Raw genomic sequence first — 26,443 nt, 5'->3', positions numbered from 1 at the left:
GGACCATCGGTGCACTGAGCTCCCCTTCCCCTCCCCTGTCTTCCTCTCCTCCCACCTCATGTATATTTCACTATTGAATGTCACTAACCTTGTGCTCTCTCTCTCCCCTAGTTTGTGCACTCTCCCTCTCTCTCTGTTCTCTCTGTACCTTCTGCAGGTGTCCCTGGTATTGGAGCTGATTTGCAGTTACTGGTCCCACCAACCTGCAGTGTCTATTTGTTGTTTATTGTTTCTGTTATTTTCTCTCTGCTCTATCCACTCACCCCAACCAGTCGAGGTAGATGGCCTCCCAAACAGAGCCTGGTTCTGCTGGAGTTTTTTTCTTCCGTTAAAGGGAGTTTTTCCTCTCCACTGTCGCCAAGTGCTTGCTCATAAGGGATTTGTTGGGTTTGTCTTTGTTATTCTTTTGTAAAGTGCCTTGAGATGATTGTATTGTGATTTGGCGCTATACAAATAAATTGAATTAAAGCTGAGCCACAGATTCTGTTAATGCACATTTGTAGTGATAATGGAAAACATGCAAATATGCTTATTGGGAATTGTTTTTAGTGAAACAAAATGATTGAAAGTATGATTCTAATGTGTCTTTAGAATTTGTGTGTGCACAAAATACATTTTACATGTATCCCTAGTTCTTGATTTATTCTCCTGGCTGGCTGCTAGAGGATGTTGGCTCTGCACATTATATCGCAGTATGCAAAGTGCAACAGGCTGTGTGAGCTATTTAGATCAAACTTGCATAGTGCTCCTTGTGGATGGGTCAGAAGGTGTAATTCTAAATATTTCTGACTTGGTGAGACAGAGAGATTTGAGTTTATATCCAAAACCTGTGAAATGGGTTATTTGTTTTTAGCATGCATTCACTCTCTGGTAATGGGCTCATTCTATACATGGACATGTGCTTGTAAAACATAATGTTTAAAATAAACCTTTGTCCCATGTATTGTATGAACTTCCAGGCAGAGGAACTCAGTCCAGGTTTCTCCAAGAAAGTGAGACTCTACATTGCCATGGTAAAAAAAAAAAACACATCCATTTATACAATAGTCAATTATATGGCTATTACATATAATGTGATGGTGTATTTTCTAGCTCCCTTTCACTGTGTTGTGAGTATGAGGACTATAAAAATAAATATGTTTGGCTTGTAGTGTCACAAGGAGCTGGGAAACGTATCTGAGGCCACAAGCTGGACTGAGCTCGCTTTGAAGATGCCCACAAACACTGATGAGGTAAGCAAACACTTCTTTCTCCCCATCTGAGCTCTACCAGCTACATGCTGCTTGATATTTAATAGAAATGTCAAGCAGCACATAGAGTTTGGAGAGTTGTGCACTGCTACATATTACAATGAAAAGCTAACCACTTTTTAAGTGAGTCTTTGAGCTACACAAACATTTTGTCAGAATATACAATAAAGAATAGAAATCATGCCATGTAGCATTAACTGCATGTTATAATTCTATTTATTCATGCCTTTTCTTTATTTTCAAGGATGAAGAGACATCTAAAATGGTGGCTCAGCTTCATCATGCTGTTTAGACTGCCAATGCAGTCTGTGCAACAATATTTGATGTTTATTTTCTTTAATTCTGCCTTAATTCAGTCAGTATCACTGATTAATATATATTGTGTGTAACATATTGTATGCATCTTTAATGTGTTTGCCTAAACAGTGATTACACAATTTTTTGTAGCATCATTTTCAGTTAAATTAGTTTACCCAAATAAAGAACCAGAAACATCCTGTCTCGTAATGCAGATGGTTTGCACTTGTAGAGCTTCAAGGTAAATATCAAGGCGTCACAAGAGCAGACACCAATAGTAAAAGGTAAAAATTATCTGTAGGTTTGTTCAGAAATGCTTTAAAATCTTTTAGGGAATTATGGTAATAACTACATCAAATAATTTTAAATACATCAAATAACTTTTCTCTAAATTGATTACAAGTTATTCTTTGTATGAAACAATTAACGTAGATGTCTTAATAGTCTCATTCTACCACTTCGTGGCTGAGTTGCTGTCGTAAACTGACGGAGCGGGGTCAGCGGATGCTGAGGCACATAGTGCGCAGAGGTCACCAACTTTCTGCAGAGTCAATTACTGCAGACCTCCAAACTTCATATGGCCTTCAGATTAGCTCACGAACAGTGCGCAGAGAACTTCATGGGATGGGTTACCATGGCTGAGCAGCTGCATCCAAGCCATATATCACCAAATGCAATGCAAAGTGTCGGATGCAGTGGTGTAAAGCACGCCGCCACTGGACTCTAGAGCAGTGGAGACATGTTCTCTGGAGTGACGAATCGCGCTTCTCCATCTGGCAATCTGATGGACGAGTCTGGGTTTGGCGGTTGCCAGGAGAACGGTACTTGTCTGACTGCATTGTGCCAACTGTGAAGTTTGGTGGAGGGGGGATTATAGCATGGGATTGTTTTTCAGGAGCTGGGCTTGGCCCCTTGGTTCCAGTGAAAGGAACTCTGAATGCTTCAAGCATACCAAGACATTTTGGACAATTCCATGCTCCCAACTTTGTGGGAACAGTTTGGAGCTGGCCCCTTCCTATTCCAAACATGACTGTGCACCAGTGCCCAAAGCAAGGTCCATAAAGACATGGATGACAGAGTCTGGTGTGGATGAACTTGACTGGCCTGCACAGAGTCCTGACCTCAACCCGATAGAACACCTTTGGGATGAATTAGAGCAGAGACTGAGAGGCAGGTCTTCTCGTCCAACATCATGTGTGACCTCACAAATGCGCTTCTGGAAGAATGGTCAAAAATTCCTATAAACACACTCCTAAACCTTGTGGACAGCCTTCCCAGAAAAGTTGAAGCTGTTATAGCTGCAAAGAGTGGACCGACGTCGCATTGAACCCTATGGATTAGGAATGGGATGTCACTTAAGTTCATATGCGAGTCAAGGCGAGCGAATACTTTTGGCAATATAGTGTGTGTGTGTGTGTGTGCACACACCGTAGTGGACCACGCGTGAGTCTTTCAGTAAATTTGATGTGTGGTTCCAGGCCTCTTTCTAATTTTCAAAACCTTCAATTCCTCTCCTTATAAAGAAAAAAAAAATATTCAAGTGAATGATGAAGCTTCAAGTACTAGCTCAACATTGTTATTAATCAGGTGAGACCTCCATCCACCTCATGTTAGCTTAAACATCTGGCTAACACACTAATAGCCTAGCTATCACCTAACTTTGCCTTTAATGTCCGGTTTTATGCTTGTATAAAAGCCTAACACAGCATGTCCTCAGACAGAAACAGCTGCAGATGGTTTGCTAAAGGAAAGTTTGGCACTTTACATATGGAGGTCAACATTAAACATGCTACACAAACAATAGCTTAACGCACTACAACTAATGGAATTATTTGGACATGTTTTTCTGGTGTAGTAAAGAAAAGGTTAGTACAGTGATTTTCATTCATTGCATGTCTATTTTGCTCACCAATAACAGTAGTTAGGGTTTGGAGATCATGTCGTGGGAATGAGCAAAACATTGGTTCTACATGGATACCTCTCCCTTAACTGTACAGCAGTTTTCCTTTGAGTGTAGTTGCTAGGGTTGCTCGATTATGGAAAAAAAATCATAATCTCAATTATTTTGGTCATCATTGAAATCATGATTATTTTACACGATTACTCATTGACTTTGGAAATATGTTGCATTTATTGAAAATGAATTCTCCTTAAAACAAAAGTTTTATTGGTCAATGATCTGGCATTTAACAAGCCAAATCTGGCCAGAGGTAGATTCTGGGCCTAAATTTCAGCAGCTCACAGGGCACGGAGGGGTAGCTTTAGATGTCCAACATTTACTCCATGCAGGCGTAGTCGGGGAGCCACCGAACAACGAGACTGCGGCTCCATCCTCTGAAGATCCCGCAGTTGGAAACAAACAACCATTGGCCAGATCCAGAAAGCGCCACGACATGGAGAACTGAGGAGAAAGTCCATATTTAGTCCAGGAGGCAGTTGAGACATCCAGCAGACAAGTCCTCAGTCAGATAGAAATGTCGCGGCCGAGGCAACGGATTTTGACCTCCACGATCAGACAAAATCACCTTACGGGCAGCTGGTGGAAGATTTAATAGTGTTTGATGGTCATAGACTAGGACCAGTGTGATCTTTTGTGGACAGTAGACTGAGCGGAGAAAAAAAAAAAAAAAAAAGGACAAAAGAAGAGACAGCTAGTCATGCACAGTGGTGCCGTCTTTTCAATCTGATATTAACTTACCATAACACTGGTAATCAATCATTTGCGAGACTGACAACATGTAGCAATTGACAGAATATCAAATCCTTCAATGATGATGCTAAGACAAAGTGGGAGTTTAATAGTAAAGACATTTAATTTTGCTTTGATGCTTATATACAGAAGGTCTGGTAAAGATAAACGAGAGTGGTCTAATAGTCTTGTAGCTGGCAAAAAACGCACATACAACAAGGAATGTGTGGATTGCATATGCGATTGCATCCTCAAACATAAGAAACCCCAGTTAATAAGGGGGAAAAATATCCCACAAGGAATTTTAATAGTCTGCTATTTTTTAACCACTTCACTGATGAAATTGCAGAAGCGCACTGCATTCAAAAACCTCTCCAATTATGATGTAGTATATCATACTTATGAAACTTTACCCTAGGATTAACGGTAATATTATACTTTTTGTAGTTGTTAAAATAAGGGTCTTGTTATTACACAAAAATCTCAATTTTTTTTTTAGGCAGTTACACAGATACTAAGTCATAACTATGTGATGATAAATTCTTAATTATGAAGTAGTATCTCAACACAGTATCTTGTCATTATGAGATACTATGTTGCAATTACAGGTGAATGTCCCCATCTTTTTGTTCTGAGTGCCTTAGTATGAAAAAACTTTTCCAGTAAACCGAACTTTTCATCTCAGCTCCTTGAGGCCAGATCTGCAGCCTGGACTTTCTTGCCTCAATGAAGTCATGTCAAAATCACTAACACCTGACCTTTATCTCTCGTTTGTCAGTCTGAGGCTTTGTAGGCAGTGGTGGGAGTCAAGGTTGTACATTTAACACTGTATTCCAAGAGGTGAGTCAGCATGTGTGACATGACATTCTTGTCCCTCTGCCTGCTCAGTCCTTGGCATCGCCCACTCCATCAGCATTAATGGCAAACATGGCTTCAGCCTCAGGCAGGCATGGTGAATCATAGATTTTACAGATCCTCGTCTCTCCTCGACCTTTCCTCAGGTACAGACTGTGAAAACAAGGCCAGTTTAATTATACAGTTGCATCTTAACAAATTAAAATACCACCAAAAAGTTGATTTATTTCAGTAATTAACTAAATTTACAGCACACGTGTTACCACAGTGAGCAGTCACAGACAAAGTCTAAGCCATGGGTGTAGCCCAGGGACTTCATGGTTCCCCTTTATGTCAGTGAGTCTTGTGGTTAGCAGGTAGTTTCAGCTCCACACACCAAACTTGGTAGATGTATGGAACTCCCCAGTATGAACATTTTTTTGCATATTCATTGCTATAGCCATGCCCAACAGGAAGTGAGGTATTTGGGACTTTGTGTGTTTTGACATACAATAGAATTTAACAAACTCCTCCTACATCATACATCAGAGATGTGTCAAATTTGTTATACAAGATGTCAAGATGTCAATTTTTTTTGGACATGTTTTAATATGACAAAATGATTCTATGAGGAATTTAAACTTACCATGCATTCTTGATGAACATCAAACTTTACTCTCTATTGAGAATGACTATGATGATGATGAACGCATACAAATTCCAGAAATCGCAAGGATTTTTTTTAATATGTCGTAATAAGAAAACGGCGCTATGATGAATTTAGATATCTCGCCAAATGAAGAAATGTGCCATAAATTCATCATGTATTGCTTGATAAGCATCAGACTTCCCTGGTTATTGAGAATAATGACTGACAATATACAGTGGGGCAAAAAAGTATTTAGTCAGCCACCAATTGTGCAAGTTCTCCCACTTAAAAAGATGAGAGAGGCCTGTAATTTTCATCATAGGTATACATCAACTATGAGAGAAAAAATGAGAAAAAAAAAAAAAATCCAGAAAATCACATTGTCTGATTTTTAAAGAATTTACATGCAAATTATGGTGGAAAATAAGTATTTGGTCAATAACAAGAGTTCATCTCAATACTTTGTTATATACCCTTTGTTGGCAATGACGTTCATCAAACGTTTTCTGTAAGTCTTCACAAGGTTTTCACACACTGTTGCTGATATTTTGGCCCATTCCTCCATGCAGATCTCCTCTAGAACAGTGATGTTTTGGTGCTGTCACTGGGCAACATGGACTTTCAACTCCCTCCAAAGATTTTCTAAGGGGTTGAGATCTGGAGACTGGCTAGGCCACTCCAGGACCTTGAAATGCTTCTTACGAAGCCACTCCTTGGTTACCCAGGCGGTGTGTTTGGGATCATTGTCATGCTGAAAGACCCAGCCACGTTTCATCTTCAATGCCCTTGCTGATGGAAGGAGGTTTTCACTCAAAATCTGACAATACATGGCCCCATTCATTCTTTCCTTTACATGGATCAGTCGTCCTGGTCCCTTTGCAGAAAAACAGCCCCAAAGCATGATGTTCCCACCCCCATGCTTCACAGTAGGTATGGTGTTCTTTGGCTGCAACTCAGCATTCTTTCTCCTCCAAACATGACGAGTAGAGTTTTTACCAAAAAGTTCTATTTTGGTTTCATCTGACATTCTCCCAATCCTCCTCTGGATCATCCAAATGCTCTCTAGCAAACTTCAGATGGGCCTGGACATGTACTGGCTTAAGCAGGGGGACACGTCTGGCACTGCAGGATTTGAGTCCCTGGTGGCGTAGTGTGTTACTGATGGTAGCCTTTGTTACTTTGGTCCCAGCTATCTGCAGGTCATTCACTAGGTCCCCCTGTGTGGTTCTGGGATTTTTGCTCACCATTCTTGTGATCATTTTGACCCCACGGGGTGAGACCCTCGAGCCCCAGATCGAGGGAGATTATCAGTGGTGTTGTATGTCTTCCATTTTCTAATAATTGCTCCCACAGTTGATTTCTTCACACCAAGCTGCTTACCTATTGCAGATTCAGCCTGGTGCAGGTCTACAATTTTGTTTCTGGTGTCCTTTGACAGCTCTCTGGTTTTGGCCATAGTGGAGTTTGGAGTGTGACTGTTTGAGGTTGTGGACAGGTGTCTTTTATACTGATAACGAGTTCAAACAGGTGCCATTAATACAGGTAACGAGTGGAGGACAGAGGAGCCTCTTACAGAAGAAGTTACAGGCCAGAAATCTTGCTTGTTTGTAGGTGACCAAATACTTATTTTCCACCATAATTTGCAAATAAACGCTTTAAAAATCAGAATGATTTTCTGGATTTTTTTCCTCATTTTGTCTCACATAGTTGAGGTATAACCTATGATGAAAATTATAGGCCTGGGGTGGAGAAGTGGGAGAACTTGCACAATTGGTGGCTGACTAAATACTTTTTTGCCCCACTGTACACATAAGCAACATGGCAGACGGATATAGCACCACTGTCTGGCAAGCTAGCAGTTAGTGCTTCCTGTGTGTGAAGGTTGTGAAATTTGGCACAATGTCATTAGTTCTGTACATTTGATGAACATCACATGAGAGTGCAATATTAGATGACATGTCAGGGCATGTGGCACTGGAGGTGCTCGGGCCCATTCAAATATAGCTGCTTGCAGCTATATTTTCTTTTATTTTTGATTATTATAACTTATAGCTAATGAAAACCCAAAAGTCTGTATCTCAGAAAATTAGAATATTATGAAACCCCATGGTGTCACACTCTAATCAACTAATTAAGTGAAAACACCAACAAAGGTTTCCTGAGCCTTTAAATGGTCTCTGTGTGGTTCAGTAGGCCACACAATCATAGGCAAGACTGCTGAATTGACAGCTGTCCAGAAGACAATCATTGACCCTGCACACGGAGGGTAAGACATTGCTAAAGAAGTTGGCTGTTCACAGAATGCTGTATCCAGGCACAGTAATGTAGAGTTGAATGGAATGAAAAAATGTGGTAGAAAAAGGTGCACAAACAGGGATAACTGCAGCCTTGAGAGGATTGTGAAACAAAGCCCATTCAACAATTTGGGGGAGTTTGACAAGGAGTGGACTACAGCTGGAGTCAATGCTTTAAAGATCCACCACGCACAGACATATCCAGGAAATGGACTACAACTGTCACATTACATGTCAAGCCACTCTTGAACCAGAGACAACAACAGGCATCTTACCTGGGCTGAGGATCAAAAGGACTGGATTGTTGCTCAGTGGTCAGTGGCCGCCCCCCCTAGTTTGTGCTCTCTCCCTCTCTCTCTATTCTCTCTGTACCTTCTGCAGGTGTCCCTGGTCCTGGAGCTGTATATCGCTGATGTGCAGTTACTGGTCCCACCAACCTGCAGTGTCTATCTGTTGTTTATTGTTGCTGTTCTTTTCTCTCTGCTCTATCCACTCACCCCAACCGGTCGAGGCAGATGGCCGCCCAAACTGAGCCCGGTTCTGCTGGAGGTTTTTTCTTCTTTAACTCCCGTTAAAGGGAGTTTTTCCTCTCCACTGTCGCCAAGTGCTTGCTCATAAGGGAATTGTTGGGTTTTTAGTTTTAGTTTTTGTAAAGTGCCTTGAGATGATTTGTATTGTGATTTGGCGCTATACAAATAAATTGAATTGAATTGGTCCAAAGTTCTCTTTTCAGATGAAAGTAAATTTTGCACTTCATTTGGAAATCAACGTCCAAGAGTCTGGAGGAACAGAGGAGAGGCAGAGAATCCAAGTTGCTTGAGGTCCAGTGTAGTTTTGACGCATCTTTTTCTAATAACGCCGAAACAAACTTAAATTACTCCGTCAATTCTGATCGTCCAGATAAAAGAATTATATCATTCAAATCTGTAAATGGTCTAGTTTTAGTGGTATACCATCATAACAAAACGTTGTGCTTTTTTTAAATAAAAAAAGTGTATTGTTTACTGTGAATGTGTGAACAAGATGACATTCACAGCACTCTGAAGTAAACACTTTAGCCTACAACATGCTGGTCTCCAAAGTCTTGTGAACCAATGTTCTGTTTGTGTTTTATGGTCTTATTTTAGTGAGTAAAAAAATCAGACCCCCTCAGACCCCAGAGGGTTAAGGACCATGGTATCCTTGTGCTTGATTTGCCAGCAAACTCACCTGATCTAAACCCCATACAGAATCTATGGGATATTGTGAAGAGGAAGATGCAAGACACTAGACCCAACAATGCAGAAGAGCTCAAGGTCACTATGAGAGTAACATAGACCTCCATAACACCTCAACAGTGCCACAGACTGATCACCTCCATGCCACGCTGCATTACTGCAGTAATTCATGCAAAAGCAGCCCTGACGAAGTATTGAGTGCTGTACATGTTCATACTTTTCAGTAGTCCAACATGTCTGTGTTAAAAATCCATTTTTGTCGTTGGTCTTAAGTAATCGAATTTTATGAGATATGGAATTTTGGGTTTTCATCAGCTGTAGGTTATAATAATCAAAATGAAAAGAAAACACTTGAAATATAAACACTGTTTATGGGATTTAAGCCTTCGCTTTGGCTGGGACTCTTAGTTTGACTAGACAGCCAACTCTGTAAGGCCACATTCAAAACTTTAGAACTGGGTTTATACTGTTGTATAGATTTCTACCTCTCCACAGTTTTATTACTCCAGTCAAGTGTGAGACCGAGCAAACAGGATGCCAGTTTAATTGATCACGATTTGGAATGCTATAGCAAAAGGTCTGAATACTTATAAAAGAGATTTCAGTTTTTGCCTTTTAATAAGTTTGGGAAAAATGCCAAATGTAGACTGATGGGTAAAATAGCAATTTTATAAATTTCAAATTTCAACACAATAAAAAGTAAGTCGTAATAAGAAAAAAAAAAAGTCATTTTTTTTTAAAGTGCCATAGCATGAATAAAAACACTGCATCACTCACCGTGTTGTGGATGCATGAGCCAGAATGTTGCCACCAATTGGCTTCTTGGGATCTGCAGAAAACATGGCTGCCCCATCTACCTGTGCTACTACCTGGTTGGTTATCACCACAGCCACACCAAACTGTTGTGATATGTTAGAGACAGCTCAGTTTAAAAAAAATGCATCACATATACATGCATATTTTCCAGACTATAAGTTGCAGTTTTTTTTTTTTTTACTCCTCTGGCTTGTAGTGTGACTTATATCTAATGGCACTATTATCACTATAGATGGCACTATTGACTCAATTGAAGATAATGTGCTGCTGAAAAAGTAAAAACACTAATGTTCACATTAAACCCTAGCTCCTAGTGTAACAAGTCAAAATGCTGCCCAAAACAAAGAGCTATACTGTAGACTTCAAAGTGCAGGTAAAGTCTGCTGCTGAAACAGTTTGGTCTGAGAGTTGGCATTCAGAGAACTTGAGTGAAGGGGTGGAGATGCTGTTTCATTTCCCCCCCACCCTGATGTTGGCACAGTTGTTACATGATACAGATTAGTGAATTCAGTAATGTACTTGCTTGTTTTTATGACTAGCCTATGTTCTTCTTGGGCTAATTTAGACTATAACTGATATAATTAAAAATGCTACTTACACAACAAAGAGGCTTATACAGTGGTGTAAAAAAGTGTTGGCCCCCTTCCCGATTTATTTTTTTGCATGTTTGTCACACTTTGTTTCAGATTATCAAACAAATGTAAATAAGTAAACACCATGCAGTTTTTAAATTAAGGTTTTTATTATTAAGGGAAAACAAAATCCCAAACTACATGGCCCTGTGTGAAAAAGTATTTGCCCCCTAAACCTAATAACTGGTTGGGCCATCCTTAGCAGCAGCAACTGCAATCAAGCGTTTGCCATAACTTGTAATGAGTCTGTCACAGCGCTGTGGAGGAATTTTGGCCCACTCATCTTTGCAGAATTGTAATTCAGCCACATTGGAGGGTTTTTGAGCATGAACCGCCTTTTTAAGGTCATGCCACAGCATCTCAATTGGATTCGGGTCAGGACTTTGACTAGGCCACTCTAAAGTCTTCATTTTGTTTTTCTTCAGCCATTCAGAGGTGGACTTGCTGGTGTGTTTTGGATCATTGTCCTGCTGCAGAACCCAGGTTCGCTTCAGCTTGAGGTCACGAACAGATGGCCGGACATTCTCCTTCAGAATTTCTTTGGTAGACAGCAGAATTCATGGTTCCATTTATCACAGCAAGTCTTCCAGGTCCATCACACTACCACCCACCATATTTTACTGTTGGTATGATGTTCTTTTTGTGAAATGCAGTGTTACTGTTACGCCAGGCATAATAAGACACACACCTTCCAAAAAGTTCAACTTTTGTCTCGTCAGTCCAAAGAGTATTTTCCCAAAAGTCTTGGGGATCATCAAGATGTTTTCTGGCAAAACTGAGACGAGCCTATATGTTCTTTTTGCTCAGCAGCGGTTTTCATCTTGGAACTCTGCCATGCAGACAATTTTTGCCCAGTCTCTTATGGTGGAGTCATGAACAGTGACCTTAACTGAGGCAAGTGAGGCCTGCAGTTCTTTGGATGTTGTTGTGGGGTCTTTTGTGACCTCTTGAGTCGTCGCTGCGCTCTTGGGGTAATTTTGGTCGGCCAGCCACTCCTGTGAAGGTTCTCCACTGTTCCATGTTTTCGCCATTTGTAGATAATGGCTCTCACTGTGGTTCGCTGCAGTCCCAAAGCTTTACAAATGGCTTTATAACCTTTTCCAGACTGATAGATCTCAATTACTTTCTTTCTCATTTGTTTTTTTAATTTCTTTGGATCTCGGCATGATGTCTAGCTTTTGAGGATCTTTTGGTCTACTTCACTCTGTCAGGCAGGTCCTATTTAAGTGATTTCTTGATTGCGAACAGGTGTGGCAGTAATCAGGCCTGGTTGTGGCTAGAGAAAATGAACTCAGGTGTAATAAACGGGGGGGGACTTTTTCCACACAGGGCCATGTAGTTTTGGATTTTGTTTTCCAATAAAAACCTTCATTTAAAAACTGCATGATGTGTTTACTTGTATCTTTGACTATTATTTAAATTTGTTTGATGATCTTATATATAAAAGTGTGACAAACATGCAAAAAAATAAATCAGGAAGGGGGCCAACACTTTTCACACCACTGTATATGTTTTTTATTGTTCAACAAGGCTGTTTTTGCTAAAAGCGACTAGTACTCCGGTGCAACTTATAGTCCGTAAAATATGGTATGTCAAATTATTATGAATTTGTCAAAATTACATTTGAAAACTGCCTACCTCGTCTGCAAGTCTGAGCAGCATGCGTAGAAAACGTCCCAGGTGTCCCTGTCTGGCCGACAGCTCTCCTCTACCTGAGTAGTCTGTTCTGTACAGAGCAGTGGCACTGTCCACTATCAGCAAAGCATACCTGACACAAGGACAGGGACATAATCAAGGAGCTGATACAGGAATACATGGAAATAGTGGCTAATGTACACACAGTTTTGACATTGGTATTATCTAGGCTTAGAAAAAAAATAGCACTGGGAGTGTGAAAATGTATATTCTTTTTGAAAATAGACCACAAGTGTTTGAGGGTATGAGCTATTGCCAGAGTCTCTATGTTTGTTAGGAGACAGGACTCTCATATCACTAGGTAGGTTTGGAGTTGTATTGCCTTTAAAGATTTAGAGTTGACTTGTAATTCTACATACAGTGGGTACGGAAAGTATTCAGACCCCTTTAAATTTTTCACTCTTTGTGTCATTGCAGCCATTTGCCAAAATCAAAAAAGTTCATTTTATTTCTCAATGTACACTCAGCACCCCATCTTGACAGAAAAAAACAGAAATGTAGAAATTTTTGCAAATTTATTACAAAAGAAAAACTGAAATATCACATGGTCATAAGTATTCAGACCCTGTGCTCAGTATTGAGTAGAAGCACCCTTTTGAGCTAGTACAGCCATGAGTCTTCTTGGGAATGATGCAACAAGTTTTTCACACCTGGATTTGGGGATCTTCTGCCATTCTTCCTTGCCTCTCCTCCTTGACTTTGTGGAACTTTCTCCCATCTCCCTACTGCATCTCTGGAGCTCAGCCACAGTGATCTTTGGGTTCTTCTTTACCTCTCTCACCAAGGCTCTTCTCCCACGATTGCTCAGTTTGGCTGGACGGCCAGGTCTAGGAAGAGTTCTGGTCGTCCCAAACTTTTTCCAGTTGAGGATTATGGAGGCCACTGTGCTCTTGAGTGCTGCAGAAATTCTTCTGTAACCTTGGCCAGATCTGTGCCTTGCCACGATTCCGTCTCTGAGCTCCTTGGGCAGTTCCTTCGACCTCATGATTCTCATTTGCTCTGACATGCACTGTGAGCTGTAAGGTCTTATATAGACAGGCGTGTGACTTTCCTAATCAAGTCCAATCAGTTTAATTAAACACAGCTGGACTCCAATGAAGGTGCAGAACCATCTCAAGGAGGATCAGAAGAAATGGACAGCATGTGAGTTAAATATGAGTGTCACTGAAAAGGGTCTCAATACTTATGACCATGTGATATTTCAGTTTTTCTTTTTTAATAAATTTGCAAAAATTTCTACGTTTCTGTTTTTTTCTGTCAAGATGGGGTGCTGAGTGTACATTAATGAGAAATAAAATGAACTTTTCTGATTTTGGCAAATGGCTGCAATGACACAAAGAGTGAAAAATTTAAAGGGGTCTGAATACTTTCCGTACCCACTGTAATAGTAAAAATAGTTGTGCATAGTGTGTTCAACACAATGCAATCACAATAGGGGCAAGAAGGTGCTGGACTACAATGTATAAAAAACATGTATGTACTTACTTTTTAATTAATTATATATAGGCCTATCTTTAAATATTGTACTTCGGTACATTTCAAATCACATCCTTTACTGAGTTAAAAAAAAAAAACAAAAAAAAACACCCAATCTGCAAACTACTGTAGTGTTTCCAGAGCATATTTAACAGTGGTGCTACATTCACACAGAAATGGAGTTGATCAGCCGATTTGACTGTTGTCTTACTATTGAATAGAATTTATCAGCGTACAACAGTCCTATTTATATAGATCAGTAGGAGCCTACTAGACCTACTGGAGATAATGCTAGTCAATATGCAAGTCATTTGCATTAGCAACTGACATTGCTAATGCTGGATGTTTTTGCTAGTTATCGAGACGTTTTATTTAACCCTTACAAACATGTTTTAATGCCTAAATATAACAGAAGTTGTCCTGCTTAAACTTAAGGATGTAACTTACGTTATGTACGTAATGAAAACAATGAAGACGTATAAGATAAAAACGTTCTGAAACATATTTAACCTTTTGGTTATTTGTAGAGCGGTCCGATACCTGATGCACTTTAAGAGTTTGGTTTCATTTGAGTCAGAGTGACCTGGTTATTTGAACAATTGCAATATTAGTGCTGATGAAAAGAAGGATGTTCCATAAAAATACATGCATTCCCAATATATTTTAAATGCCATATGTAGGGATGTTGCATGTGCTTTAGATTATCAGTTGACAGGCTGTCCTGGTTCATTGTATATTTCAGCATTTTAGGGAATATAAAAGGATTGGTTGGTCACAAAACCACCAGATTTTCTCTGTATTCTCTCTCGTGAATATTCAATTGTTAATCTGATTATATGAATGGCTTTATGGTAATGGTAATTCCAGTAATTATGATATGCTCAGGGGAGGGGTTAAAAGGTATTTTATGAGCCAAGTTTGCTCATGTTAGTCTTTTCCTTGGCTGGTTACATGGCAGCAACCGGTAACATTTTTGGTATACACTCGCTGTGGTAGTACGTCCTTGAGAGTTTTGTTGCCATCACTTGTAATGAGTCTGTCACAGCGCTGTGGAGGAATTTTGGAGGAAAGACAGTGTTCTCAACGATGTTGGTGAGGAGTATCTGGGAGAAAGGTTCCTTGTGAGGAAGGGACAAGTATAACAGAGCACGCCCAGGATGGAGGGTTAACCATCCAAATGAGAATATAGAGTTTTAGAATATAGCCTTATTAGGGAATCACTTTGTAGAACAATAGGGAAGTACAGACTTAATTATCTTATTATGTGAGTGATTATTTGCATTTACTTTGCATGTCTGTATAAATAGCAGCCCTCAGCATAATAGGAGCAACTTGGGAAGACTGATTGTGTTCCATTCTGTTTTGCTCCTTTCTTGCAAGAAATATATTCAGAAAAAGACAATCTGTCTGCTCTCTCTTCATTGCTCATCCAAAGGTTTTTGCCACAACACCCCTTTTCCACCAAGGCAGTTACAGGGCTGGTTCAGAGCCAGAACCTAATTTTGAACTAGTTCTTTGCATTTCAACAGCAAAAGACCTGGCTAGGGGCCAGGAAAACTGGTTCTAACTTAGCACCAACACTCTGCATGTCTAAAAGTAAGAAGCACTTATGTCAGGAGCTGGGTGCTCAATTTCTGGAAATCGAAATCTGGATTTCCTTTTGGAAGAGCTGAATCCAAATACAATATTCGGCAAAGCACCAACAGTGGGTTTTTATGAATATTTATTTTCAACGAGTTAAAATTATTTTTGTCAAGAAAATAAAATTTTTAAAAAAAGATTAAAACATTAAATAGCTTGTCTATGAGTGTGGTTTATTTGTGTGATGTGCAGGGAGACGAGGAGAGAGAGCACAAGCTGAAAATATAGGTAAATCGGAGACTATTGCTATGGCACTTTTTTTCATTAAAAAATCTGAAGTAGCTTATTATAACATTACTTGTGTTTTCTTTTCCTGTTGCACCTGCACCATGTCAATCGAACAATTTGATCGAGAGGCGGAGATTAACTGTCCTGTGGCAGTGTACTTACCAATGTTAGCGTTAACTCATTCACCTGCGCGCTGTGCTTACTGCTTAGTCAAACTGTGTGTGTTAGAGTTGCAGGCATCATGTTGGGGAAATGGAGTGGTATTTATAAATACTCTAACAAAACTAATGCATCTCTATTTTGACACAGGAGAGCCTATTTGACTGGGACATATTTGGTGACGTGTATTGCATAATGTGACTTCATTAGGTACCTTTGTGGTAGCTCTAGCCCATGGAAAAGCAAACTAGTTCTTAGAAGGATCTCAAGTTGGACCATATCTGAACTAGCAATTTGTTCATGGTGGTGGAAAAGGGGTATGTGACATTTCTTCTTCTTTTGCCTTTCAGCAGACTAGACCATAGATATAAGAAGACCTCTGTAATACATTGATGTGGCATCAAGCTTGAAGAGAAGCTGCTTGCCAGAATGGGTCTGATTTTCATTAAGGCATCAGCAGCTTTTTGCATAGTTTAGAGTGAGAAATTGTACCAAAAAAACAAACAAACAAACAAAAAAACAACCATGTCTGGCTCACAAGACAAGAGGGCTGCAGGGGGATTTTTCAATACCTTTTGTCACCACTGGGCAAATAATCCAGCTCTCAGAATACATCCACAGTACTGACCTAGACTCTGCCATCATAGCTGAAGCTTGATAAAGCAGCTGGGTCTGATGGTCTGTGTTGAAGGCTCGGGCATAGGCCACATTGTCCAAAACATCACTGCCTACAAGGCCGTACCTGATGACAAAGAGATGAATGTTCACATTTCCATTATTGCTTTAAAACCCAGACTCTCGATAATTTTATTCCCTGACATGTTCAAAACTACAGTATCATTTGAAATATAACTTTATTGTGACAAACATGTTCAGTCTCTAATCTCCATCAACTGATGAGTTGCTGCCTTACCTCTCAGCTACAGCAAGGAGCCTCTCTGGTCTGAAGGTTCCCTCTGTGTCGATATACATGGCTTTACCCTCTCCACCTCCTTGATCAATAGGCAGCTGTGGATACAAAGGACCGTGAAATCCCTTCAGTGGGATAGGTACTACATGAGTACTGCTGCTAAATTATTTTAGTATTGGTATCAGTAGTGGAAAATCCCTATTTATTATTGCTACATAAAAATATTTTAATACATCCAGTGAATTTTCACTTTTCCCAATCCAGATGACAGATCTGTCTCTGTGAATGTGTGTGCAAGGAGCAGGGGCAGCTCTGTCTGACAGAAATTACAACACTATGGAGAACACACCTGGCAACTTAACTATAGCACTTTACTAGAACTTAGCCTAACTACAGCATGTGGTGTTACACTTCACTAGGGTCAGTGTTGACCTTGCTTGTCGCAAAAGGTTTTTTGTATGTAATGTAAGGGTGGAAACACAAGCAACCTGTGGCAACATCTAGTTAGTCATAATAGAGAAATGCAGTAAGTTTAGAATTATTAAGTATAGTACTTTATAGTGTACATACAGTAAAATCTATGCACGTTCTCAAAATACATGAGATGACATAAACTGAAAGGGAAATTCAGTTAATACTTATTTAACTGTAAGACTAAGTAGTAAAAGTAGTCACTTCAGTCATCTGCCATTGGCTAAGGTGTTGTAGAGCCTGATGGCAGTGGGGATGAAGGGTCTCCTGTATGGTTCAGTCCTGCAGCTCAGTGAGGTGAGTCGTCCACTGCAGCTGCTTCTCTGATCCATCAGGATGTTGTGAAGGGGATGGTCAGTGTATTCCAGGATGGTCTCTACCTTTTTCTGTCTGCATCTCTCCACCACAGCCTCCAGTGAGTCCAGCCTCGTTCCAGTCACTGAACCAGCATAAAACAGCACACTTGCTACCATACTTTAGAATAATATGTACAGCATTTTCCTGACATCTAAGAAGCCACCTCAAAACGAAAAGTTGTTTCTCTGTCAATGCATCTGAGATTGGAAACCCTGTGCATTGTGAGTAGCTTCCTTGTCTTGATGTCAGTGGCCTCTACCTCCTCCTTTGGCCAGGTTACTATGCCAGCAGGGTATCTGATAACTGGCAGGGCATAGCTTGGATCTTGTTCTTCCCATTCAGCTGACTTCTCTGACTTATTTAGAACTTGGCTTACTCTATGTAGGTATTTAGCAGTTACTGCTCTCCCTGCAGCCTCTTCATGGTTCCCATTTGCCTGTGGAATTCCAAGGTACTTGTAGCTTTCCTCAACATCGCCTATGTTGCCTTTCAGTAGTACAATCCTCTTGGTTCTGACCACATTCCCTCTTCTTGTTACCATCTGACCACACTTTTTCAATCAGGATGACATTCCATTGTTGCTGTAGATCCCAGTTGACTCCTAGCAGTAACAGTTCAGTCATCCATGTAGAGGTGACTGATGGTTGCTCTATTCTGTAGTCAGCATCTATAACCACTTTTGGTGATGATCTGGTTGAGAGGGTTCAGGCATGTGTGCAACAGCAGCGGGGACAGACCATCTCCTTGGTAGATATCACACTTGATAGTGACTTGTGCAATTGGTTTAAAATTGGCCTCTAAATTTGTTTTCCACATTCCCATTGAGTTCTTCATGAAGGCTTTAAAGAGTCCTGTTAATGTTGCACAGTTTCAAGCATACCAATCTGTACGGCACCTGTGTCCTCAGCTATTGCATTCTCAAACATTGTTATGATTGCATTACACAACACAAACTGAGGCTTTCTCAGGAGAATAACTGCTCTCTCAGCAATAGGTGTGGACTATACCTGACAGGTGACAGCAAGAGTGTGGCACAGCTGGGTCTTCCCTGTCCGAAACTCTCCAAACATCTCTGTGATGGACCCTGTCTCAATCCCACCTGCAGGGGAAACAAAACATATCAAATTAGCAAATTTGCCCTCATCTGTAATTACCGTGGGTTAAATGTACATCTTGTAACAGGACCTTGGATCAATGGTTGCCACAATCTGTGCCAGATGGTGTTTTTACGGACAAAATAACCACTGAAAAATAGTTCATGTCACAATAAATGTCCAGACCCTGTAGTAGTTTGTCGAGTTCCTTGGAACCTGTAGCGATCTGAATGATCTCCGCTCTCCTCTGGTGGAACTCAGTAGCAGTAGTAAAGCCCATAGGCACCAATTTCACTGCTTCAGCCTGGCAAGGAAAAAACATGAAAAATGAGACTTGAACCTTGATAACTGTTGTAACTAGGCAACGTAGGCGTAGTACAATTCTGCAACTGAAGGGCCTTTCATAGTTCATTCATAAAATGGTTTTAGCAAATGTCTTTGTTTTGTTTCGGGAATGAGAGTTTTGACATTGTACCCAGAGTTCAACAACAGCTCAATTAGTGATGTAATATTCCAAAGTCTTTTTTTTTTTTACATATGCTTGTCAGACTATAATAATGACAAGCCACTTGTTGACAAATTTGGCACTGCATACCACCCACAATTGCCAATTTTGGTATTAATGTTTCACAAATGGCACAACCAACAAACCATCAAAGGTCAACATGTATGTCCATTTTTCTTCTCACAAATGGCAGGGAAGTTAAATGCTGCTTTAGAACAGCCCAGTCAGAATTCGTTACTCTGAGACACTGAGTTGGAAGGCTACTATTTCTTACAAGAATTTTGTCAGCTTTGGCTTCACTGATGCCCTTGATGTTGATCAGCTCTTTTTTGGGTGCGTAGGCTACCGCCTCAATGGTATGAAAACCTGCATCCTCCAGCTTCTTGGTGTCACTGGCACTGATTCCACATTGCTTCCACAGGAGACATTGAAATGAGAGATGGCAACATGTCAATTCACAAGGAGGCAGGGGAATGTAACTGTAAATGTAAGATATTAACTGCTACATACATAGAATACATGTACAGTTATACCAGTACCTGTGTCTGCCCCTCGGACATATAAATCAAATAAATCAGAAGTTAACAGAAGAGGAGTTATTCATAAAAACTTAATAAAAATTAAGACCACTCCTCTTATTGAACAGAAAAACAGAATTATTATTAAATATCAGGTCTCTTTCATCTAAATCTCTGTTAGTAAATGATTTGATAACTGATCTCCAAATTGACCTACTTTATCTTACTGAAACCTGGTTACAGCAGGATGAATATGTCAGTCTGAATGAATCAACCCCCCTCAGTCATAAAAATGATCATGTTCCTCGAAGCACAGGTCAAGGTGGAGGAGTAGCTGCAATCTTCCACTCAAACTTATTATTAAACTTTCATCCTCAGAACAGTTATAACTCATTTGAGAGCCTCACTCTTAGTCTCTCGCATCCAAACTGGAAAACACAAAAACCAGTTCTACTTGTCATTGTGTATCGTCCACCTGTCCCTTACTCAGAGTTTTTAACTGAATTCCCTGACTTCCTGTCTGATTTAGTGCTTAGATCAGATAAAGTCATTATAGTGGGAGATTTTAACATTCATGTAGATGTTGAAAATAACAGCCTCAGCATTGCATTTAATTCGATATATTAGATGCAATTGGTTTCATTCAAAACGTTAATAAACCCACCACCGTTTCAATCACACCCTTGATCTTTTTCTGACCTATGGCATCGAAATTGAACATCTAATAGTTTTTTCCCCCAAATCCTGTTTTGTCAGATCATTCTTTAATAACTTTTGAATTTAAAATGATGGATCATGCAGCGTTTGGAAGAAAATTCCACTACAGCAGATGTTTATCCGACAATGCTGTTAATAAATTTAAGAAAATGATTCCATCTTTATTTACATCTATGCCATGTGCCAACACAGTGGAGGGCAGCTGCTTCAATCCCACTCCCTACCAAATTGATCATGTTGTTGACAGCGCTGTAACCTCACTGTGTGAATTCTGTAGCCCCTCTGAAAAAGAAGTTAGTGAATCAGAGAAGACTAGCCCCATGGTATAATTTACATATTCATACCTTAAAGCAGGCATCAAGAAGGCTGGAAAGGAAGTGGCGTTCCACAAACTTAGAGGAAATTTTTCTAGCCTGGAAAAACAGTCTACTAACATATAAAAAAGCTCTCCGTAAAGCCAGAACTGCATACTATTCATCACTAATAGAGGAAAATAAGAACAATCCCAGGTTTCTTTTCAGCACTGTAGCCAGGCTGACAAAAAGTCACAGCTCTGTTGAGCCCAGTGTTCCCTTAGCTCTCAGCAGTGATGAATTTATGAGTTTCTTTACAAATAAAATCACAACTATGAGAGATAAAATTCAGCAGATGCTTCTCTTAGACCCCATCCCGACTAGACTGCTTAAAGGCACCCTGCCATTAATGAACTCATCTTTATTGGACTTGGTAAATTTATCTCTAGTATCAGGCTATGTACCACAGGCCTTTAAGACTGCAGTAATCAAACCTTTACTCAAAAAGCCTAGTCTTGATCCAGGAGTCTTGGCTAATTATAGACCAATATCCAACCTGCCATTTATTTCTAAAATCCTAGAAAAAGCGTTTGCTAAGCAGCTATCAGACCACTTACACAGGAATGAACTATTTGAAGATTTTCAATCAGGATTTAGAGCACATCATAGTACAGAAACAGCACTGTTGAAAGTTACCAACAATCTTCTCTTAGCCTCAGATAATGGACTTGTTTCTATACTTGTCCTCCTAGACCTTAGTGCTGCATTCGACACCATTGACCACAACATCTTATTACAGAGACTGGAGCATGTGATTGGTATCAGAGGAACAGCGTTAAAGTGGTTCCAATCCTATTTATCGGACAGATTCCAGTTTGTTCATGTCCATGATGAACCTTCCACACGAACAAAAGTTAGTTATGGAGTTCCACAAGGCTCCGTGCTAGGACCGATTCTGTTCACCCTGTACATGCTTCCTTTAAGATATGTCATTAGGAAGCACTCTATTAATTACCACTGCTATGCAGATGACACTCAGTTATATCTATCTATTAAACCTGTTAACACAAACCAGTTAACCAGACTTCAAGCCTGTCTAACTGACATCAAGGCCTGAATGACCAGTAACTTTCTACTTTTAAACTCAGAGAAAACAGAAGTCATTATATTTGGGCCAAAAAATCTCAGAAATAACTTTTCTCAAATTATAGCTACTCTAGATGGCATAGCCCTGGCCTCCAGCACTACTGTGAAAAACCTTGGAGTTATTTTTGACCAGGACATGTCCTTTAACTCACACATAAAACAAATCTCTAGAACTGTCTTCTTTCACTTACGCAACATTGCCAAAATTAGGAACATCCTGTCCTGACAGGAACTAGCAAGAGAGATCATATTTCTCCTATATTGGCTTCTCTTCATTGGCTCCCTGTAAAATATAGAATAGAATTTAAAATCCTTCTTCTCACATACAAATCCCTTCATAATCAAGCTCCTTCATACCTTAAAGACCTCATAGTACCATATTATCCCAATAGACCACTTCGCTCTCAGAGTGCAGGTCTACTTGTGGTTCCCAAAGTTTCCAAAAGCAGACTGGGAGGCAGAGCCTTTAGTTATCAAGCTCCTCTCCTGTGGACCCAGCTCCCAGCCTGGGTCCAAGAGGCAGACACTCTCTGTACTTTTAAGGCTAGACTTAAAACCTTCCTCTTTGACAAAGTATATAGTTAGGGCTGGCTTCAGGCAACCCTGAACCATCCCTTAGTTATGCTGCTATAGGCCTAGACTGCCCGAGGACCATCGGTGCACTGAGCTCCCCTACCCTAACCCCCCCTTCCCTTCCCCTCCCCTCTCTTCCTCTCCTCCCACCTCATGTATATTCCACCATTGAATGTCACTAACCTTGTGCTCTCTCTCTCCCCTAGTTTGTGCTCTCTCCCTCTCTCTCTGTACCTTCTGCAGGTGTCCCTGGTCCTGGAGCTGTATATCGCTGATGTGCAGTTACTGGTCCCACCAACCTGCAGTGTCTATTTGTTGTTTATTGTTTCTGTTCTTTTCTCTCTGCTCTATCCACTCACCCCAACCAGTCGAGGCAGATGGCTGCCCAAACTGAGCCCGGTTCTGCTGGAGGTTTTTTCTTCTTTAACTCCCGTTAAAGGGAGTTTTTCCTCTCCACTGTCGCCAAGTGCTTGCTCATAAGGGAATTGTTGGGTTTTTAGTTTTAGTTTTTGTAAAGTGCCTTGAGATGATTTGTATTGTGATTTGGCGCTATACAAATAAAATTGAATTTTTGTCCACTATGAACCTGGTTTTAGTTTGGAGGCGTATACCATCTCCTGATGGTCAAAAATGTATGTTATAAAAGGATAAATAATGTAAATCAGGCTATACGTACATATGAGTGTGTATAGCGACCATGAAATAACATTGGAATATTTTACAGTGTTCAGAAATAACATATTTCCACATTAAATGGTTATGGGTGGATTTGTCAACTCTGTCAGAGGTAAAACCTGATGGTGTTGACATCTGACAGTATTGACAAAACAGTCCCCCCCCCTCATGCAAAATATTTATTGTACACTGCAGCCATGTAGTTTTTCCTTAGCTGTCTTAAACTCACCAAAATGCCTAAATCCAATGTGCATTTAACTAAAGTATCATTATTGGGGAAACTGAACACAGTGATAAGCATCGTTTGTCTAAAATATTTTAAAAAATACAACTTACCAGATCACAATAAAGTACTGCTACAATCATACATAGAAAATCAAAAAGGCATCCTCATTGATACAGCTGACCATACTACTTCCTGATTTAGTTTGGATTATGAAAAAAATCTGACGGTGTTGACAAAATGAGAAATTTGATATATTTTTACAAAATATATTGTTTAAAGTTCACTTTGTGTATTGTTTGATGTATTTATATGTATTTTTCTTTTCATGCATATATTTTCTAATTTGTGTTGTGTGAGTTTTTAAACCTTTTTGGGGGGCAGATTTATATTTATACCTCATGGAGAGGCCAGGTACAGGAACATGTACTTTCTAACATACAATAAAAATTCAATTGAAACTAAAAACATAAGAATAACATGGGTATAAATTTAACTATGTATATTTTTCATTATACATTTCTTGGTTTTAATCATAGAGATTACTTTTTTATTAATGTCTTTACCACAGTGGTATTTACCTCATTATACATCTTTAAGAAAAGCCATTGTTGAAATGAGACTTTTTGTCATGTTTTATGAGTGTGGACAGTAGAGGGGACACACAGGTGAGAAATCCATGATTGTTGTGCTGTGAAACAGTCGATTAGATCAGTAATTGTCATTTCACACTTTGTCTTTAAACCAGAGCGGGGGTTTCGCTTATTCTGCTGTCATAAACTATTTGATTTGAGTGATATTGAATGATGTAAATGTAACTATATATTACAGTGTACTAGTTATACATATAACTAGTACACTGATGTTCTGTAGGGATGCTGGGTGAACTGATAAGCTGGGGCATTAAGAGTTTATCCAGTCCAAATTGATGTTTTTGTCATTTAAACTCCTAATCAAATTTCATAAAGTGAATTCAAAATAATATAAACTGTTTGACAACAAGTTCAATACAAACTCCATCCCTCTTTTATTGAGGTGTAATTTTCTGGTGGAGTCGACACAAGAACACTGTTGTTTGAATAGGTTTAAAAGCTATAACATTAGAAGATTGCTCAATGAGCAATCATGGTTTCTAGCCCTTTAACTAACCCCAACAAACCTTAACCCTTTCCATCCCTTTACCTAACCCTACCAAGAGTTATTCAAATTCTGACCATTCACAGTCACTACACAAACGAGAGTCATATTCACCCACTATACCTAGCTGAAACCCCTGGCCCCTCTGACCCTGAACCCCTAGCACTAAGGCTACTGCAACTGCAATTTAAAATTTTATGGGGATGCAAAACATTAACCTAGATGTCTGTATGGTTTTTATAATGAATACAGCTAATGTTTTCATGTATTTTTGCCAGGAGCAAAATGAATTTTTCAGGATTGTTTTTTAAAAAAATTACATTTAAAAACATATACAGAGATACACAGAGAACTGAAATTGATATGGACACAATATAAGAATGTTTATTTCCTGATTTCTTGACAATGGGTCCTGAAAACCCAAGCCCATGAAACATCTGTCTCATGAATGCGAATATCACCAGATAGTCTGAGTCATCAGATTCATGGAGTTATACAGGAGATAGATAGTGGACATGTTAACCCAGCCCACTACCAATAATTTCAAAGGATACAGGTGTGCTAAAGGAATGGTTCTCTAATTAGGATGGATGGAAATTTGCTGTCCGCCAGACCAATTGCTCTTTTAGGCAGAAATTCAAACATTGCACTTCTTTAAATGTAGTATATTTGAGTGGTTCTGTTCAAAAATCACTGAAAATACATACCTCCAGTCTGCCCAAAGGCTGTGGCCCATAGTTTTCTTCCTCCTCTATTTCTGTGTCCACTCTGGCTTCGGTTCTCATAGCCATGGTCTAATAAAAAGCTGGTCAAAAGAGAGTTAGAGAAAGGTCATCGTCCTGTTTAACTTAGCACCAGAGAGTGCATGTACGATCTAAATGACGTAAGGTTAATGTCGTCAAACGCTGTCAAGATGTTTCTCGTAATTTCCCTTTCCTATTCCCATTCCTAAAGACCATCACATTTCCCGTAAGGAACATTTTTCCAATAACGGAATAATATTAACTAATACCGTGCCGTGAAAACAACAGAACATTGTTAACTTCACAGCCACGTTATAATCATCTTCAGACTGTCCTGTCGTGAAACGTAAGCATTAACTACCTGCGTTTCAGAGCGTCGCAGTCCAAACGCGGAGCTAATGTTGGTTAAACTATTCGCAAGCCACCTAACGACGTCATAACGACAGCGACGTTCAGTTAAAAACATCTATATAACCCGATCATATGTCACATACGCGTTTTTGTTCGATAGAAATACAAGTTTAACCTACCTGTTTGCTATTTGCTTCCCTCGAAACGCTGTACTATACTAACCGAATATCCCGCGCGAAACGTTTTAATGCAACGCGATGACGTCATATGTAACGCCCGTCTTCGTCTTCTTCTTCTTCTTCTAGTGTTTCCGGCAGGCTGCTTCCGCTCCTTCTTTTTCTTCTTCTAGGGTTATTGGCGGTTCGCAAACCAAATTAACCGCCACCACGAGTATGGTCAGAGAGAATACTTGCTTAGAGTCCCAGTTCGCAGTATGTATTTATTTATTTTGAATTGCATGTTTTTCCATTCGCTACACTTTTTAAAGCGTTTTTTAAAATGAACTTCAACAAACAAAACAAAACAAATACCACAGCGGGTCGAGATTATACGTTCATTATAGTGACTGTGTACATGCAATAAACAGCAGTCCTATATAAAGATATCAGAGTGCACGGACTCGCTGTTTTATGAGCTTTTTTGCTTATAGAGTAGTGCATTGGTGGAGGAGTGGTTAGCATTGTTGCCTCACAACAAAAATATCTTGGGTTCGAAACCCAGCTTGCGTATGTTTACTCCTGCCTTTCACCCAAAAAGAGCTGGGATAGGCTCCATTAAAACTCTGTGACCCTGGTTAGGAATAAGCAGCAATGTACGGAATTTGTTTAATTGAATTTATTTTATTGTTGGGATT

General features: G+C 39.8%; 3 protein-coding genes across 7 annotated transcripts in view; 2 read left to right on the top strand and 1 right to left on the bottom strand.

Moving 5' to 3' along the window:
* Nucleotides 1-1,745, top strand: part of rmdn3 (regulator of microtubule dynamics 3) — a 43,632-nt gene extending 41,887 nt beyond the window's left edge. For both annotated transcript variants that reach the window (XM_026319053.1, XM_026319052.1), the window contains 3 exons: nucleotides 960-1,013; nucleotides 1,152-1,232; nucleotides 1,495-1,745. In XM_026319053.1, coding sequence (XP_026174838.1) covers nucleotides 960-1,013; nucleotides 1,152-1,232; nucleotides 1,495-1,542 — 183 coding nt within the window. In that variant the 3' untranslated portion in view covers nucleotides 1,543-1,745. The remainder of the gene's footprint in view (nucleotides 1-959; nucleotides 1,014-1,151; nucleotides 1,233-1,494) is intronic.
* Nucleotides 1,746-4,338: 2,593 nt separating this feature from the next.
* On the bottom strand, nucleotides 4,339-25,877 carry rad51b (RAD51 paralog B). Of its 2 annotated transcripts, none has more exons than XM_026319494.1 (10): nucleotides 25,770-25,877; nucleotides 25,204-25,301; nucleotides 19,489-19,626; nucleotides 18,896-19,013; nucleotides 18,623-18,714; nucleotides 16,791-16,885; nucleotides 16,506-16,619; nucleotides 12,317-12,446; nucleotides 10,008-10,129; nucleotides 4,339-5,244 (listed from the first exon to the last, which is right to left on the bottom strand). In XM_026319494.1, exons 2-10 carry the CDS (start codon nucleotides 25,285-25,287, stop codon nucleotides 5,121-5,123), a joined length of 1,017 nt encoding a protein of 338 aa, XP_026175279.1. In that variant the 5' UTR covers nucleotides 25,288-25,301; nucleotides 25,770-25,877; the 3' UTR covers nucleotides 4,339-5,120. The 2 variants fall into 2 exon arrangements, with proteins under 2 accessions (XP_026175279.1, XP_026175280.1); XM_026319495.1 differs by having other exon boundaries at nucleotides 25,601-25,840.
* A 103-nt stretch (nucleotides 25,878-25,980) lies between these two features.
* The window catches only part of mcm9 (minichromosome maintenance 9 homologous recombination repair factor), a 54,459-nt gene continuing 53,996 nt past the window's right edge, over nucleotides 25,981-26,443 (top strand). For all 3 annotated transcript variants that reach the window (XM_026318743.1, XM_026318740.1, XM_026318744.1), the window contains exon 1: nucleotides 25,981-26,021. In XM_026318743.1, the coding sequence (XP_026174528.1) occupies nucleotides 25,983-26,021 (39 nt within the window). In that variant the 5' untranslated portion in view covers nucleotides 25,981-25,982. The remainder of the gene's footprint in view (nucleotides 26,022-26,443) is intronic.

Source organism: Mastacembelus armatus, chromosome 24, assembly GCF_900324485.2.
Source record: "Mastacembelus armatus chromosome 24, fMasArm1.2, whole genome shotgun sequence".
Lineage (NCBI taxonomy): Eukaryota > Metazoa > Chordata > Actinopteri > Synbranchiformes > Mastacembelidae > Mastacembelus > Mastacembelus armatus.
This window is presented reverse-complemented; position numbering and strand designations above follow the sequence as displayed.

Bases quoted from the DNA above. Each gene is read 5' to 3' on its own strand.
- rad51b (XM_026319494.1), bottom strand. From the start codon at position 25,287: ATGGCTATGAGAACCGAAGCCAGAGTGGACACAGAAATAGAGGAGGAA. The intron at 16,886-18,622 runs GTATAGTCCACA...TTGTATCCACAG, and splicing joins CTCTTGCTGTCACCTGTCAG to CTGCCTATTGATCAAGGAGG. The intron at 5,245-10,007 runs GTGAGTGATGCA...TTGTTTTCACAG, and splicing joins GCTCATGCATCCACAACACG to TCTGTACCTGAGGAAAGGTC.